Genomic DNA, 17,356 nt, shown 5'->3' on the forward strand with positions numbered 1-17,356 from the left:
AACATAGAGTCTGGCTCGTTCCAGTCCCTCTTCGCTTCATGCTGCTCAAATTACATCTGTTACAAGGTCCGTATTGAGTGGGCGATCGTCAGGCGTTGGAAGAATACCTGCGTAATTATTGGAATTACTGCTGAGACACAATCTTTTGTGTGTATCAGGTATGTACAATACGCTTATCGTACAATTCTATACACCAGAAGCTGGTAGTCTGCCCGGGAAATACCTCGTTTATCCATCGTCGCATGCAATCCAATGCATGAGCTTCGCGTGCTTTCGCTACCTTGCTCCCGGTTTCAAACATTGTGGTTTTCCTGTTTTTAATCTTCAACAACTCTTGATACGCTCTGTAGCCAAGTTTGGCGAAAAAGAAAAAAAAACAAACAATGAAGTCACTACGACAAGGAGTTAATTATGAGACATTTGTTAATCGCTCCATGAACTCAAAATCCAGTTCAATTATTTTGAAATGGAATTTCTAGTTGCTGTTCGTTGATGGGTAAAGTACATGTCATAAGGTAGCCGTATTACAATTACACTGGGGTGCGATGATTGAATGAAGTGCACAGACCCAGAAACTTTGCGACGACTGGAGCAAGCTGGAGTTCTACCTATCTTGTCGTGACACAGTTCCATTCGCAAATCACTATATCGCGTTTTGTTAAATAGAGGTTATCTAACGGGATAAAGATACTCGATATTCTCAAAATCGCCGAGTTATATTTGTGCGGAGTGAGAAGAAGTGAAAATCAATCATTTAGAAAGGTATATTTCTTCTTCAGTCACGATCCAGTCGTCTCTTTCAGCCATCTTCGTTTGATCCTTTATGACTTTATCTGTTTTATATTTAGCTGATCTACTGAAGCATTACAAAGGGCTCAGAACAATTCTGCATTTCTGTGAAATGCTTCTCTTTCGGGTTCGGCTCGATTCGATAAACCAAAGCGTCTAGCCATTTAGGAGTTTAAAATCCCGACAAAATAATGCAAATTTCGATTTGGAATTCGTATTAACCATTGTTAATAACCTTAGTAACATCATGCTCTGTTTACACAGCATGCCATATCGTGACATATGTCTCTCATGAGCCTCCCCAGCCCCCAATACACCCGCTAAACGCCCTTATATTCTGTATTTACTCAAAGCAACTTGCTTCACTGCACACGAAACCGACGAAAACATAAACGTTGTTTTGGCTGATGAGTAGCGCAATTATCAGCCAAGGGTCAGACAGTTGTAGCTCTCGTCGTCAAGCCGGCCGCAGTTGGTTTGTAATTCAAATGCAAGTAAGTCTCCAATTACAACTTTAACCTGTCGTTAATGATGTCGCTTCGCGCTTGTGATAGAGTAGGTGAGCCCTGTTCGCACTACGCAAAATTATGTTTGTTGTGCAAAAAAATCTGTCAACACGAAGCCATTTTTAGTGTGAACGACTTTTTTCGCCTACGAAAGTTTACGCAAGTGCCATCAAACTTGAAAGATCCCGTCAACTCGGGCCGTGAATTTTCTGTCAGGCGAGAAAATCCTTTGTTCCTCGAACGGTCATCATATTTCACAACGAATAATACGCAGCGTATACAAATATTTGACATATCTGTCACACGAAAAACTTTGCATGCTTAAAGGAGTTACGTCACGGTTTGCCCATCTTGAAAAGTTTAGCCTAGATTTTTAAAGTTCGTCGATTGTAATCCGTGTCACTCTTCTCCATCCTTTTTTCTTTTTGGTTTATTGTTATCTCTTTGGTGTTTTTCTATCTTAGTAAACTCCTATTTTCAGGTTTAATTCAATTTCGTGGCCAAAATAACTCAAAATGCTGTGATTGTGGTCCTGTAAGTGCGAATAGGATTGCAGAAACGAAAAATTGATGATCACAGAATTTTCAATACTTTTGCAAACACCAAACGTTGTTTTTCGTCGTAGTGCGAACAAATTTCGAGGGAAACGTTGATCGAAAAATGAATTTATATAATTATATATATTTTTAATATTTAAGCAATGAGACTGGGGATACTCCAGAGTCATTCAGTTTGTCTGTTAGTCTCAGAGCTATCTCAAAACTGAATTTGTAAGACAGCGTATAGATTTAGAAAAGGTCGAAAAGTGGTCGTCGTGGCTCCACACTTCCCGAGAAACTTCGCAAAATTTGGGTATTTCACGTTGTCGGTTTGCACAGAACGGCAGAGAAATGAACAAAAATCTATGACGCACGTGCGGAGTCACTGTACTCCGTTACCGTCGCCGTTGTGGGTTGCTTAAAATCCCTAATTAAATCATGTATGGGCTATGTGAAGTGCTTGCAAACGAACTCTCTATACACCGACTGGGAAATTGATTCCCGTATTCTGGTACATCGTTGAATACGCGAAAAACCAAACGCACGAGAGAAGGGGGGGTGGGGGGTTCTTTTCCGTTTTGTGCTGCTGATGCCGATAGCTGGGTAAGTAGTAAGAAATTTGTCGAGTATGCGCAGTAAAGAAGCTTGTTAGCACGTATCGATCAACGGTCTTGTAAAGCAAGACAGGTCGGGTAACAAAATTGGCGCATACGTGACGGAACAAATCATCCGGACGAGCGAAAGCCATAGATTTTCACGAAGTGGGTAGCTCTTAGCCTCCTGCATAAAAGTCTACCTAGAAGGCTACGGCCGATCTTTTTGAATAAAAATGTTACCTAAAAAAATAGACGCAAAACAAACTTTATCTGCTGCACCTTTATTGTATCTAAACTAACTCATCTATTACCTACCACTTTGTTATTTCAAAACGTTTTACGCAGCGTTTAGACTACAAAAACGTTCATCTGCAATACTTGCATTTTCCTACTGCATATGCCGATATGCTTCTCAACAGCTTATATTAGAAAGGTTTTCCCCTTGATTTGTTGCCGTTGGATGTGTTAGCCAAAGTCTGTTTGTGAAAAGAACTTAAATTCTGACGTAGTTTAACGTTTAACAGTCTGAGGAAACGAGAGAATGGCCGATAGAACTGACGAGCCGCTAGAAGATGCCAGAGCAAGCGCTAAGAACTTAGTTGTTGACAACGACAAGGAAGAAGCGGAACAGCTTACACCCGAGCAACGAAAGAAAGAGAAAAGAAAAATCACCAAGAATGTGTACGTGATTAGCTTGGGTTTCCTGTTTCTCTTCACCGCCTTTCAATCGCTTCAAAACTTACAGAGCAGTTTGAACAAAGATGAGGGCCTGGGTCTAGCCTCGCTGAGTGTAATTTATGCAGCGCTGATCCTGTCGTGTATATTCGTACCGCCCTTTGTGATTGGTCGACTCGGATGCAAGTGGACTTTGGTGTTAGCGATGACTGGCTATGTTTTATACACCGTGGCTAATTATTACGCCAGGTGGGGAACTCTTATCCCTGCGTCTATCATAATCGGTAAGTGGATTTGAACATAATTGTTTACCATTTACAAGAGGAAACGCGATTGTGTCACGATTTTTTCATTTAGTTTTTTTTGATCAACCGTCTCTGCTAATGAAGAAAGCCGAGAGGCAAACAACAATTTCGAGGGATGTGACATGCATTATGGAACGCAAGTTCGTGAGTTATATATTTACTTAAAAAGGATCTCATCCTGTAGTGTTGTATCCGTAAAATTGTCGCCTATCATTTAAAGTCACTTATTCTTTAATCTACACCACTTCGCTACAGAGAGACGACGAAGACGAATGGTGAGACAAAATGATGGCAAATTTGAACATTTTAAGAGATAAAAAAAGGAATTCGGAATTTTTAATAAATTTATGCTTTTGACAATCACGTAAGAGAGATATTGTAAGATATCTGATGTTGTTATGTAGCAGCTAAGATGTCATTTTCTGCTCTTAGGTATTTGTGCGGCACCTCTCTGGTCGTCAAAATGTGCCTACCTGACCACTACTGGAATCCGTTACGCAGAGCTCAACCGTGAGACACAAGACGCTGTTGTGACTCGATACTTCGGCATATTTTTCCTGATCTTTCAGAGCGGCCAGATCTGGGGGAATCTTATCTCGTCCCTTGTCCTTCAGCAGGGAGTGAACGACACCTTCCGTGAAAACGCCGACGAGGTGTGTGGAGCGCGGTTTTGTAGTAACCCTCCTAAATTGACGAACGCCACGGACGAGTATGACCGTAAACTGGTGATCAGACTGCTGAGTATTTACTTGGCCACAGGCGTGTTTGCAGTGCTTTTGATAATCGCGTTGCTTGACCGACTCACTGGGAGTCTGGACCGAAGAAAGGAGCAAGAGTCTGGAGCGAGCCTACTGATCGCCACTGCAAAACACTTGACGGATATGCGCATGCTTCTGGTGTTGCCGCTGACCATGTTCAGTGGACTGGAACAGGCTTTTACGTTTGCCGACTTTACCGCGGTAAAATATCTACTTTAAGTTTATTTTCTAAACTGTCTTAATCGTTTTAACAATCATGTCATGACAGCGAATAATCTTAGGGACAATGAGGATGTAATAGCGAATTTAAGATTCCATCTTAAACAAGAACGTTTGGACGAGCTTTGTTGATACATTCCAAACAGTTTGCCGACATTATTCATTTACAAAATATTATCGCCGAACACTACCTTTACTTAACGGTAAAAACAATGCGCAAAGAATAGTTGAAACCTTTTTTTCCAGTTTATCTTAAAAACGTTTTCACTACACTGATAAAATTTGACGACGACGAAAAGGAAAAAAAATGTTTGGTTTCGATTTAACTACAATAACAGCTATTAAATCTTGTGACAATTCTGTCGGCACGTCATAAATCACTACCCTCGTCATCGCAATACCTCATATGTTTAGCGGCTATAACAATGTATTTCTAACTTGTTTTTCTCAGGCCTTCGTTACATGTTCTCTCGGAATCCATCGTGTTGGATTCGTGATGATCTGCTTTGGCGCTACCGACGCATTCTTTTCTCTGACGCTTGGCCGCCTCACCAAGTACACTGGGAGAATTCCTGTCTTCATCAGTGGAGCGGTAATTCATATCGCTGTCATTACTGTCATGTTAATCTGGAGGCCTAACTACCACCTGGTCTGGGTGTTTTATGTTATTGCTGCGCTGTTGGGATACTGTGATGCAGTTTGGCAAACTCAGATCAATGGTAAGACACAGTAATGTAGTTAGACCACTGCAAACCTTACAGAAACATGTGTTTTAACTGCAGTTCTCGGAAAATAACGGGATGCTATTTGCCCCAAGAAAGAATCCGCCATTTTCTATGAATCTCCAATAAGTTAGAAAGATATCTGGAAGTAGACTTTGAAGCCTCTCAGCCCGAAAAGTTATCAACATGTCGTTTGTAACACAGGAAAGTGAAGTGTAAGTTATGGCAATATTAACTCCGTCTCCGTTTGTGATCCGACATTCACCAAACTAATACACTGGAACCTTGCCTCAGTTCCACCATCCCCGTTTATCATCACCATCTCATTGCTACGACCTCTGTACCGTAACGCCTAGTTCACATGTACTAGCGTCGCAACGAAATAAAGACATAAGGACGTTACGTCGTTATGTTTGCAGTGTGAACATCCTGACATAATGACATAATAGCAATATAACGGCATGAACATAACGACATAAGAGAAAAAACTGATCTTTCCTTATGTCGTTATGTCGGCGTTCACAATGCCGTCCTAAGTGATTGTGTCGTTATGTCGCTTGTGTAACCAGGCCTGGGTTGTGTGAAGAGACCAACAAATAGAATTTGTATTTTGATATCGGAGATTTTGTTTATCTTGTATTTTCTTCTCCTCAGCCATGTACGGTGTGTTCTTTCACGATAACCAAGAGGCCGCGTTCTCCAATTACCGCCTGTGGGAATCACTTGGCTTTGTGCTGGCCTTTGCGTACTCCAAATATCTGTGCATCCACGTGAAGCTTATCATACTACTGGTGGTGTTAATTGTCAGTTTGATCGGGTATTTCACCGCCGAGTATGTCAACAAGTCGCGGATCGACCAAGCGTATTCTCTTGCAGACGGCATGGCTCTGGATGGTAGAAAATCAGACCCGTCAGCTTGATTTGGGGCGTGTGCTTATGTAGCTTCAGAAAAGGAAGTATCGAACTTCTCACGAGGCGCTATAACGCTTTCAGTATTATAGTAAATGGTTTAAACTCGGTCTTAGCGGGAGTTCGTACAGAGTGATCATCTGGGCGAGGGCCTGGGCCCAAAAGGATGATCACATGTTCACAGTAAGCAGGCAGATTAATCCTGATTATTTTTTGTACAGATTATGAGAAGTTTATTGTCCCTATACGGAATCCTATACAAAATACAAAATATATAGAATATCTTTAATGTTTCATGTACTTTTTATTTTTGGGTAATTGCGTAATTTGTAATAAGCATTAGAATTAGCACGATAAATTGAACAAAGTGTCTAGTTTTGCTGGATTTTTCATGCATGGTATACATAGGAGGCCTTACCAACGAGTCTATAACTATCTCGAACGTCCCATGATTATGCTGTATTAATAAATGAAGCAAATGTTGAGGAAGGTGATTTTTACACGCTTGAGGAATATAGCTGAGATTACCGGAGTGAATTTCAAAGAAACAGATTGATGAGTGACATTAAATGAGTGAAAATCTTAAAGTGCCTATGAAGTAAAAAATAATTGCTGCTTATTTGAAAGGCTTTTCAAAGTAAAGAAAAATGGCGTTTTCCTTTTTGAAATATCTTTTTTCGTTTTAGAGATATTTACGTTTTTGTAAGGAAAGTGATGACGTCATAGGTGGTCCCACTAAAACTGCACAACACTCAATCGAGAATAATTCTAGAAATATTAAAGCGGTGTTCTTTAAACTTGGCACAAGAAATGTACATCACAAAAGAAACATAATGACACCCGTCGCGCCATTGCCATGACAACAGTTATGCTGCTGGTTCTGTTTTAATTAAGACTAAAATTCCCAGATTTTATCTTAAACAAGGATCATCCACTCCCACCAATCTAATGGGGAGAGTCAAGACAATATGGGAGCCATGTGTGTTCCGAGCAAGACCCTCTGGCCCACTTTAAAAGGTTGCAAATGGGTATATTTGATTCTTCACAGAAAGAGACTGGAGCCAAGAGTGTTGCCATGGCAACAACATAGTAGGTGTCATTCTGTTTCTTTTGTGATGCACATCGCCGCTGCCAAATTTGAAAAACACTGCTTTAATATTTCTAGAGTTATTCTCGATTGAGTGTTGTGCTGTTTTAGAGGAACCACCTATGACGTCATCGCTTTCATCATTTGCATAAAACAAAAACGTGAATATCTCTAAAACGAAAAAAGATATTCCAAAAAGGGAAACGCCATTCTTCTTTACTTTGAAAAGCCTTTCACATAAGCAGGAATTATTTTTTACTTCATAGGCACTTGAAGTCATAAAGTGTAAATCTGTAGGAAGGCAGATATTACTTCCTTCAGTTGTATACAAACGTAGATTATTACGCTTAATAAACATGAACATCAAACCTGTTGGCCCGACTTATAGTTTCTCTTTCCCGTTAGAGATGATATCTAATATGTAGTCACAGATTGTACGTACTAGTCTGGAATAAGTCTTATGTACGATATTATATCGACTGGCGACCACCTGCTTTATGTTTTTCTATCACATAATATCTCACCACAATGCACTGACGTAGTGACGTTCCCTGCATAAAAAGCGATTCAGTTGGGCCGACCATTACACGAGCGCTGGATCAACGTTAGATTAAAAGTTGAGGACTAGAACTTTATCGCCCTCTGTCTTACAAAAAACCGTCCAGAACGTCGTTATCAATCTGTTTATATAATAAACAAAATAACACATGGTTGCTTGTAGATACCTAATTTCTCTTCTCGTGTTCAACTTTATATCTGACTCGTTTGCTGAGCTCACTCGTAAGATATCGAGTGGGACACTCGAGGAGATATTCCACATCTACGTGCGCCCATGTATTATCCTCTATTTACATGCACGATGATATGGATAATAAAACAAGGACACAGCTGACAATAGTAAAGTACATTGTACGAAATAAAGCGAGCGAGACTGATTTTTCAGCTATTTACTGTTTTGTTGCACTTGAGTTCAGTCAGAAGGCAAGTCATCAAAGTCCTCTGACTCGGCTAAACTTGGTACACTTTCGGATCTTTCAGTGAGACCCGGGCCATCGTATTCAGCTTGAAGGAACCCCTTGTCAGCAGGGGCGTTATTTCGAGGCACGTATTTAACACCCGCTAATTTGGGGCTTTTCCTCGTGCAGACTCCATTTTCAAGATCGCATTCATAGTCGTCAAATGTAGAAGTCATAACCTCGTTGTTTTCTTTTTCCTCTGAATGCAGCTGATTGTTCTTGATATTGAAATCGCTAGTTCTCTCAGGCTTCACGTCCTTCTCATCAAGCGGGGAAGTGTCCATATCTTTACTTTTCTGAATGTAACACCAAAATTTATTCTCTAAACACATGTCCTCCGCCATCTTAAGAACTCTGGGGGACTTAGGCGGTCTTATCGGTATAACCTCCAGGATATTTTCGTACTGCAGGTCTTTTCCGCTGCTATGTCCAAATCCTCCTTTTAGACTTTGGGCCTTTTCCAGAAAGTTTGATGGCGCCCAACCCACAGAGTGACTTGAGGTTCGCACTAGCCACCAGCCCCCTTCGGATTCCTCGAGAAGTTCAACCTCAACATTTTCTCGTAAATTGACTTCTTTATCTTCCTCTTTTTTGTACGAACCGGTGGCGTAAAACCTTTTATTGCTTACCAGTTCTGGCATGTTTTCTGTGTACTCTTTGCCCTCGTCTTTGTCTTCATCATCTCCTTCATTATTGTTTTGGTCTTTGTCTTCGCTGTTCTCTTCATCTTCCATCTCTAGCCCTTCGTTTGTGTGAGAATTGTCAACAACATCTTCAAAGTCGGGTGTGTGCGTAGTTTCAGCATCTTCAATCGGAAGTCCGCTGACGTTCTTGCTTACTTCTTCATCCAGAGATTCAGACGGTTGGACACCATCAGGTTTGTCGAAAGCATCATCTGGACTTTTTGAGCTGCTGGAATCCCGACTCAGCAGCGGGCTTTGCATAGGACTCGTCCCGCGGGATACAGTTTCCTGGCTCTCCTCTTCTACAAATGACAACGCTCTAGGTTGGAAGCCGAGTCCAACACCGAGCAGCCCGCCGTTTTCATTTTTTTCGTTTTCTTTAATGCTGTTCGAGACTTTCCCAAATCTGCAACCTGCTCTTACTTCATTAGGATCCAGTTTTTGGCGAGGAGTCCGCCGTCCTGCAGGCCGTTTGGTGATTTCATGAAATTCCAAGTTTACGTACGATCTTGCGGGCTTGGTGTTAAAACTGTTTTCTCTTGCTTCATTAGGATCCAGTTTTTGGCGAGGAGTCTGCCGTCCTGCAGGCCGTTTGGTGATTTCATGAAATTCCAAGTTTACGTACGATCTTGCGGGCTTGGTGTTAAAACTGTTTTCTCTTGCTGTAGAACTTGGTTCTCCCTGGTTTGCTCCATGTCTAGAAATATTCCTCTTCTAAAAATGATAAAAAATTATAATTTTTAGAAGGCAAACTTCGTGAAATTCTTTGCCACTACTCGATCAAAGGTATAAAGGGGGGAATAAGAGAAAAGACTCACCACACTCATTTTCCTTGCGGAGGGATCCCACGTTTGTCTTCTTCCTGGAAACAGAAAGCGGGAAAAGTCAACATTAAACTGCACGAACGATTTACACTGGAAATTACCGCCAATTAAACAGCACCTATTTGATTCATGTTTTCTGTTTAGAAACTTTTCAATATGGAGTTTTTTTCGGTGGGGGGAGTGATTTTGATTGAAACAGGAGGGATTGAAGAAGGAGGGGTAAACGGACAGATAGACGGATCGTTGAATGTTGTAAAGGTGCAATCACAATTAATATAATTTCCCAATGAGCATGCACTTCATCCGAACAGAAAAAATAGAGACGCACGGCCCACGGCAATCTATTTAAATTTATTCACGAATGTAAATTGTTTTATTTTCTCACCTGCAATGACCGATATACTATTTAATCGTGTGTCTCTAAGCATCGCTCTGACTGCAGCGTGTTTCCCTTTCTCTCTCGCGTTGTGTTGAGATGAGGCTATTTCTCTCAGAAACATGGCTGGTGTCCATCCTTCCTTTTCCTCCAACCTACAGCGAGGAACAGTGCCCGATTATATAAAGTACTTTTCCGAGATGCCACTTAATTCCCTGGGAATCAATCCCTTGTGTGTGTTGAGTTCACATTATAAACTGGGAGTCTAAAAGCTGCCCAAAGGCAACAGAAGATCAAATAGTAATTTCTAAAAAAACGAGATGAAGCATAAACTTAAGACTTACTTGACAAACCACCATCCGTCCAGATTTTTCTGAATGACTTTAATAATCTTCCCCATCTCAAACCCAACCTCGTCTTCCAGTTGAGGCTCGTAGGTTGCCATGGTAATGTAAGTTTCCTCTGTTAAATAAAGACACTTGTTTGCAATTGGAACTTTCTGTTATAATCAAGTAAGTTCGAAATCACTTATGATTTTCTTGATCAAGCACATGGTAACAAGAATTTTGCATCTTGATCAATGCCCGGGGGTTATTCTACAAAGTTTTATACGGGGAGGCTTCGCCCCGCGGTCCAGCCCCGGCCTTGCCCTTTTGTACACCATTTTGACAGAAAAGGTAAACCTTTCGTATACATTTAATTGAAAAAGGTAACCTTTTCACATACTTTCATAACTGGCCCGAATAATTAAGGATTAATTGCCAAAAGAGGAAGTCTCCTTGTCATGAACTGATACAGCTATAAGGTGCGTCTGTTCAAAAATATTTTCATGAAAGGCCCTTTCAAATAAATAAATGACGGATTTCCCTACCCTATCATATACCCCAACTTGTCAGATCAATTACCTACACTTTTACACACCTAAAGCCCGAAAAAGGTAGGTATCGCATAGATATACGTTTAGACTGATCCCACTCACTAATTGACAAGAGATAGTAGTCTCCAAACATATGAACTTTTCAACAGAGCTCAACAGTGCTGTGAGCACTCGAAAAAACTCAATTTTGAACTAATGAGCTGTATTTTAGTCTTGTGTCTTTAAACTTTGTTTATAACTTTACCTTCTCCTTCTTCATAAATCTCCAAGATTTGATCGTCCATGCTCCCGTCCCTTGGTTCAAGATAGGAGGCTGGGACCCAACCAAGCTCGCTATCAAGATCAACAAACCACCAACCTACAAATACAAATACAATATGACTGTTTTACAATGACTGGTAAAGCGGTCATCCCCATATCAAACACGGCCATGAACAGCCAAAAGAAAAGTTATGCGAACTAAAATGAATGAATGGTCGTTAATTTCTGATTGGACGGATAAAGCTTTTAATTCTCGTATCAGTGGTTGCAGGATTATACAAGACTTTCTTAAATTATCAATAATGAGTCGGGCTCGAAACCAGCCGGACCGCCCGGTCTGGAGCCTAACATACGCACTAACCATCAGGTGACCACACCATCATCAAGATCACTAACTCACCATGCTCGTTTTTCTCAATTACTTCCACAACGTTACCAGCTTTAAGACTGATGTCGCTTTCTTCTCTTTTAGTGTAGTCTGAGATAGCCACGTACTGCTCCAGCAAAATTGGCTCCGATATATGATGGATATCTAAATCACAAATTAAAATCTTCAAAAATGACTTTCAACTGATGTGATAATCTTGTACGCAAACTATTTTTGGTGAAGATAAACGAATCATTAACGAAGCAGGGAAATAAGTGCCTTTTAGATGAAATTCAAGTGCAAGTGCTCTTATGAATCGAAAATGACAGCAATTGACATCCATATTGCACTCTTGACGAAATTCAGTTGATCCCAAATGCAATCATTTAGTCAAATCAGTTGTGGTACAAATGCGGTTCCAGATGTAGGAACGTTTATACCGACGATGCAGTGCAACACTTACGTTTGGATTTTGTTCCTTGCCTGTCCATACTGTGAGATCTTCTAATAAGGGGAAAACAAAAACAAAAAAGTGATTGCTGTTTAATTCTTCAGGAGACGTTTTTATCCTTATGAAGCTTCCTCAATAGATTAGCTGGAAATTCCTCAAAGGCATATAAAGTGCAAGCTTGTCCAAAATGATTCTCGCCATGTTTAAGTGCGCAAATATGAGAAGGTTTGAAAAGTTGTGTTGAAGACGAGCATCAACATCAGTGAGAAATCAAGCTAACAAAGGAGTTCTTAAACGTATCTTTTATATGAACATGCCGCTAATGAACGAGTGATCGATTAGCCTCATGGGTAGTCAATCAGAGCGCAGAATTTGCCTCATGCTGGCTGCTCGCGGAAGTTGCCATGTAAGGAGGAAGATATACAGACTTACTGTGCTTGATCGGAATCTGATTCGATAAGGTCTTCAGGTAAAGGAAGAAAAAAGTTAATCACAGGATCTGATCCGGAGATGTGTGGTGGACGGTGAACTATCGACTGAAAAAAATAGAGTGATATTCAGTCAGTATGCCTGTGACATATACAAGTTTGAAGTTTATAATTCCTGTGCATCTCTTTGCGTTAAGATCGAATAGACCAGTGCAGCTTAGGGGAGTTAGTAAGAAGTCAGTTTATAATAGTGGTTTAACAGCCTATTCGTACTATATGTAAAGGATGTTTGGTCAAACTTGTAGTTAACAAGCTCTTCACTGAAATGAATAAACGTTTTTGTTATTCATATGGTGCTTAAGTCTTAACTAGACTTACTTTGAGGAATTCGTCCACAACAGGCATTCTTCTGAGCGCTTTGGCCCGCTTTTTAATTGTAAATCTGTCGGAAAATGACTCTCCTGTCGAGGAAAATTATATCAGTGTTGAAAGCTATACTGAAAATAAATATCTTAACCACTGTCTTATCTTACTCCAGCCTCGTAATGTCAAGAAACTTTCAAATTACTTTTGAGAAGTGTCCCAGTGTTTGCCTCATCGTTCTGCCTTAGTAGGAAGTCCTCTATTGTTAGCAGTCTTTCCTGCGAAAAAAAACAAATTCAATATGTGTAAAACTTAGCATGAGACTGATGATATGACTGATTATGAGACTCATGCATACGCAGCCCGTCTGTCTTAACAAGCCTCATCAGTAGACTGGTTAAAGGTAGTAAATTTAAAATCTAACTCAACTCTTGTGTACACCCAATTAAAAGTAGCGTTGATGAATATATCGACAAATTTTAGTTTGTCTTTGCATTAAAGGACAAGTGACTGGTATGTTTGTCAAGCTTGAGTAAAAACTCTATTAACGACTCTATCGAATTATCGTACTTTCTCTGAATAAATGATACAACTGTCAAAACCCTGCCGACTTAAACTTATACTGGAAGTTTCAAATAGCTGCATTCTCAAAATATTCCCGTGATATGGTAGGACATCTCGTACCTGAATAAAACGTCATTGTTAAACTGCAATAAGTTTTTGTACCTGAAGTTCAAGAAGAGTACTGTAGCTTCTGTAAACAGGAGTGATAGGTCCATTTTTCCAATGCACATGAATGAAGTACACCTAATGATTAATTACATTAAATACAAGGTTAGCAGGGGTTTCAGGTTTCAACCATTAAATATAGCACACTCGCCACAATACAGGATTTCAAGGAGCTCTTCCTCAATGATAATTAATTACGAAGAAGACTCGATGATGATAAATCTGTTATTAAACAACTCACGAAAAATGACAAGAGCCAATCAGAAAGTAAGAATAGCTGACAATGGCGAGAAGAGAAATAGTTGCAAATGTACATGAAAAAAAAATCCAAAAATCCCCGAATAAGGGCTTTTGCATCAAATAAACGCCCTTTCCTCAGCCAAAATACCTTCCCCCTGGAATAAGCGTGTCTACACCTTATCCTAAATTCGAAATGAGCGCCCTGAGCGTTTATTCGACGATTGAAGTTGCCGATTTGGATCACGGGAAAGATTTTTTCATCTCAACCTGTCAATCACTTTTATGCCCATAACAACACGAATGCTGACACAGCAACAATTGAACAGGAACAATGGAGGAGCCGTTCATAGCTAATTAATTGTCTTTCAGCATTACGCAACTGGTCGAAATTCAAATCGTTTTGCAATATTTTGACGTAAAAATACTTACGTAGTGTTTTCTTGGCTTTTTTCTCATGCATATATCCTCAACAGAGACGTCTTGAACCTGTGTAAGACTCATTGCCCTGTAAGAAAAAAAAAACTCGCAATTAATTTTTGCTTTATTTTCCTACAGATAGTTTAGAATAAAATTTTTGATTTTACTAGCAAAAGTAACAATATCCTAGAGGGTAAAATGTTTACTTTTAATGTCTCCCTCACGTCCTGTTCATGAGATGGCCTAAGCCAAGTCTACTTACTCAACAGAATTAATTAATTAATCAATTAAATAATCAATTATGTTATTGACTATAGTTATTGACTGACTGACTGAAGTTCATGTATATAAGATAACACTACCAGACATGAACAGTACAGCAGATAAAACTGTCTTCGAAATAGTTTATAAGATATATGACGTAAGGCTGTCGCTAAAGTCCCGGACAAGCTAAGACGCTTTTAAAATTGTGCTTTGGTGCCCAAAATGGCAGCAGTAATGGACCGTAAACAGCATGCGTGCCAGTAAAGAATAATAACTAAAGTTCGACTGAGTTGGATTACCGAACGTTCGATTGATTAAATCGGGAAAAAATAATTTGAATTCCCCAACAACAGCTAGCACTGCGATTAAACAGCTAGGAACCAGGGTGACGATCATGCAGCGACAAAATAATTTTGTTAGCTTCTTCTGACTGCTTCTCAACAGGAAAAACAGAGATAGAGGCAACGCGTACCTTCCTTTGACTGTGTTAGCTTATGTTTGACAAGTTTTCTTCGCCTTCGGTAAATCTACACTTTCTCCCGACAATGTCAACATAATGTTCGTCTGTAAACTTCACTTGTGGAAAAAGCCACATTGAAAAGTGCATAGTCCACAACTGACCTAATAGAATTTTAAAAATGTCCCGCTGAAACGGCTTTGTTCACCAAGAGAACTGCGTTTCCATAGTCTGCATGTCCGAAAGAAGTTGCGGGATTTAATTTATCCCCCGCTTTGACCCATGCCATCACCCCAGGAATGCTCTTGTCCTTATTTATTCTACAAGTAATTATAAAAGGCTCTTCTATCGACAAAACTTATTTCCACGCCGACTGCCATTTCAAAGTATCACCTGGAAGAAAATATCATGCGGACGCAAAAGGAAAAGGGCTCTCCCCGCTTTCAGTAAAACTAAAAATAACTGTTATAGAATTGACACATCTCAGGCCTGGACTAGAACCTCCCTCTCTGTCCCCTTCTGTTCTGTTGCCTAGTATTAAAAATGAGGAAATTAAATTGGACTCCAAGTTCTTGATGTAATTTGCTGTCGGAAAAACAGCTTTAAAAAAAATTTTCAGCAAAAGAGATCAGCGCCCAACGTGGGGCTCGAACCCAAGACCCTGAGATTAAGAGTCTCATGCTCTACCGACTGAGCTAGCCGGGCACCATATGCGTAAAATGGTGGCAAATACAACAACCAAAATAAGCAGTCATGTCATAAAAACATAATAACCAGGCAATTAAAATTTTCGGACTCTTAATCTCCACTCCCTTACTACTCTGGCCAACACAAAATTTTACATGCGTATAAAGTAAGATGGGTTTTCTTGAATTTAAATAAGATGTCACTGTATAACTCAAGAGATTTGTCCATTCTTCTCTATAAAGCTTAGGGTTTCATCATGCACCAAATGATCACCAAAAATGAACACGAGAGTGTGTTGATCGCAGCGGGGCTGCAACAGCGCGTCTCTAAATGTCGAGTGAGCTCTTGTTTGGTCAAAATTATCAACTCACTCCTCCAGGGCTTCGTAGCGATAAGAAGTAGACGATAGAGCAATAGAAATCTTACAAACACCAAAAGACCAAATTCGACGTGCCCGGCTAGCTCAGTCGGTAGAGCATGAGACTCTTAATCTCAGGGTCGTGGGTTGGAGCCCCACGTTGGGCGCAAATATTTTTCTTTCAATTTCTTTTAAATTGAGTTAAATCACCACTGAGAAACTGGAATAAAGCATGTCATACTGTGGCTGCAACCTCGAAATAGAACGTTTTGCGTGGTAGCTATATAGGTTTAAAAGCGTACAAACAAAACAATTACTTTCGCAGCAAGTTAACCAAAGATTCTCAACTCGTTCTACCCGGGCAAAGAATTTAACAACATGTTATACAATCAAAATGATACCTGAAGAAACAATAAGACGAATTTCTGTTCTTTAAAACTTCTTCTATGTATGCTCCTGTTTGATATATGTCAGACAGCCATTTGATCGCATGACTATTCATTAAATCGGATAACTACGAGCTCTTGCAGTAAACACCCAATTGGTTATTTTGGCCCCATGAGAGATTCCCAGAACTTTATTATTCGCCAGTTGCACGCAAATCTCGTTCTCCTTGTAAGTCTACTCTACTCGAGTCTACTCGACGGTTAAAGCAGATTTCCCCTCTAATTTCTCCTTCAGCGACGCTGGCAATTCCTTTCTCCCCAGCCCACTTTATATCTTCTGCAAATTTTTCTCGCACAATGACTTATGCTTCCTTAGACATAGAGAGACATACCTATTATGCGAATGCAAATTCCTTACTGTTCATGTTCCAAACAACAAGGGTTTTGTTTTCAACGCTTGAACTCAGCTTTGAAAACAAAGGAAACCACAGCAACCGATAGCAAGTGAAAGCTTAACTTGTACTTACGGTAACAACTCATTACAACGTGCCCGGCTAGCTCAGTCGGTAGAGCATGAGACTCTTAATCTCAGGGTCGTGGGTTCGAGCCCCACGTTGGGCGCCAATTTTTTTCCCTTTTGATTAAACATTTTATGCCTATTGTCTGGACCTTGTTACCAACCAAAAGAGATTTAGGCCCCGTCTACACCACTTGGAAGGATTTAAAAACGGAGGTTTCACTCTTAAAACGCATCAAATGTTTTCCGTCCACACTACGCCGGAAGATTATTACACCGGTTATTTTAGATTTGTGTTTAAGGAAAACTCGGTCAAGGAAAATTCCGTCATTATCGTGACGCTATGGTTTTCGTAAAGCTCCGTTTTCGAATGTTTTCCGTCCACATGAAAACGAAAACCCGGTGTTTTCAAATTCCTCCGCTTGGAAGAGTGTTTCCAAAAAGCTCCGTTTTCGTGACGGATTATGTGAATGGCAGGTCCGACGAACCGTAGAAAAGTCGAGCATGATAGTTTGAGAGCATACCAAGAAAAAAATACCTCTGCAAGCAG

General features: G+C 40.2%; 2 protein-coding genes and 3 non-coding genes across 8 annotated transcripts in view; 3 read left to right on the forward strand and 2 right to left on the reverse strand.

Annotated features, from left to right (window-relative positions):
* LOC110057409 (N-acetylglucosamine transporter UNC93A-like) lies at window positions 1-7,473 on the forward strand. Of its 2 annotated transcripts, XM_020764010.2 has the most exons (6): window positions 1-158; window positions 1,143-1,283; window positions 2,955-3,389; window positions 3,843-4,369; window positions 4,839-5,106; window positions 5,764-7,473. In XM_020764010.2, exons 3-6 carry the CDS (start codon window positions 2,972-2,974, stop codon window positions 6,027-6,029), a joined length of 1,479 nt encoding a protein of 492 aa, XP_020619669.1. In that variant the 5' UTR covers window positions 1-158; window positions 1,143-1,283; window positions 2,955-2,971; the 3' UTR covers window positions 6,030-7,473. The 2 variants fall into 2 exon arrangements, with proteins under 2 accessions (XP_020619669.1, XP_020619657.1); XM_020763998.2 differs by lacking the exon at window positions 1,143-1,283 and having other exon boundaries at window positions 2-158.
* LOC110056802 (uncharacterized) overlaps window positions 6,303-17,356 on the reverse strand; it is a 23,368-nt gene continuing 12,314 nt past the window's right edge. For all 3 annotated transcript variants that reach the window (XM_089278866.1, XM_089278867.1, XM_089278868.1), the window contains 12 exons: window positions 14,150-14,225; window positions 13,478-13,558; window positions 12,957-13,029; window positions 12,767-12,849; window positions 12,393-12,496; window positions 11,973-12,013; window positions 11,543-11,674; window positions 11,126-11,239; window positions 10,349-10,466; window positions 10,014-10,159; window positions 9,623-9,666; window positions 6,303-9,518 (listed from right to left, as the gene is read on the reverse strand). In XM_089278866.1, the coding sequence (XP_089134992.1) occupies window positions 8,076-9,518; window positions 9,623-9,666; window positions 10,014-10,159; window positions 10,349-10,466; window positions 11,126-11,239; window positions 11,543-11,674; window positions 11,973-12,013; window positions 12,393-12,496; window positions 12,767-12,849; window positions 12,957-13,029; window positions 13,478-13,558; window positions 14,150-14,221 (2,451 nt within the window). In that variant the 5' untranslated portion in view covers window positions 14,222-14,225 and the 3' untranslated portion in view covers window positions 6,303-8,075. The remainder of the gene's footprint in view (window positions 9,519-9,622; window positions 9,667-10,013; window positions 10,160-10,348; window positions 10,467-11,125; window positions 11,240-11,542; window positions 11,675-11,972; window positions 12,014-12,392; window positions 12,497-12,766; window positions 12,850-12,956; window positions 13,030-13,477; window positions 13,559-14,149; window positions 14,226-17,356) is intronic.
* Window positions 15,491-15,563, reverse strand: Trnak-cuu (transfer RNA lysine (anticodon CUU)). Its single transcript has one exon. It is a non-coding gene; the product is annotated as a tRNA-Lys (tRNA).
* On the forward strand, window positions 15,998-16,070 carry Trnak-cuu (transfer RNA lysine (anticodon CUU)). The gene has a single exon. It is a non-coding gene; the product is annotated as a tRNA-Lys (tRNA).
* Window positions 16,838-16,910, forward strand: Trnak-cuu (transfer RNA lysine (anticodon CUU)). Its single transcript has one exon. It is a non-coding gene; the product is annotated as a tRNA-Lys (tRNA).

Source organism: Orbicella faveolata, unplaced genomic scaffold (assembly GCF_042242905.1).
Source record: "Orbicella faveolata isolate gen_17 unplaced genomic scaffold, um_ofav_v1 contig_47, whole genome shotgun sequence".
In the NCBI taxonomy this organism is placed as follows: Eukaryota; Metazoa; Cnidaria; class Anthozoa; order Scleractinia; family Merulinidae; genus Orbicella; species Orbicella faveolata.

Bases quoted from the DNA above. Each gene is read 5' to 3' on its own strand.
- LOC110057409 (XM_020764010.2), top strand. From the start codon at position 2,972: ATGGCCGATAGAACTGACGAGCCGCTAGAAGATGCCAGAGCAAGCGCT. The intron at 4,370-4,838 runs GTAAAATATCTA...TGTTTTTCTCAG, and splicing joins CGTTTGCCGACTTTACCGCG to GCCTTCGTTACATGTTCTCT. The intron at 5,107-5,763 runs GTAAGACACAGT...TCTTCTCCTCAG, and splicing joins TTGGCAAACTCAGATCAATG to CCATGTACGGTGTGTTCTTT.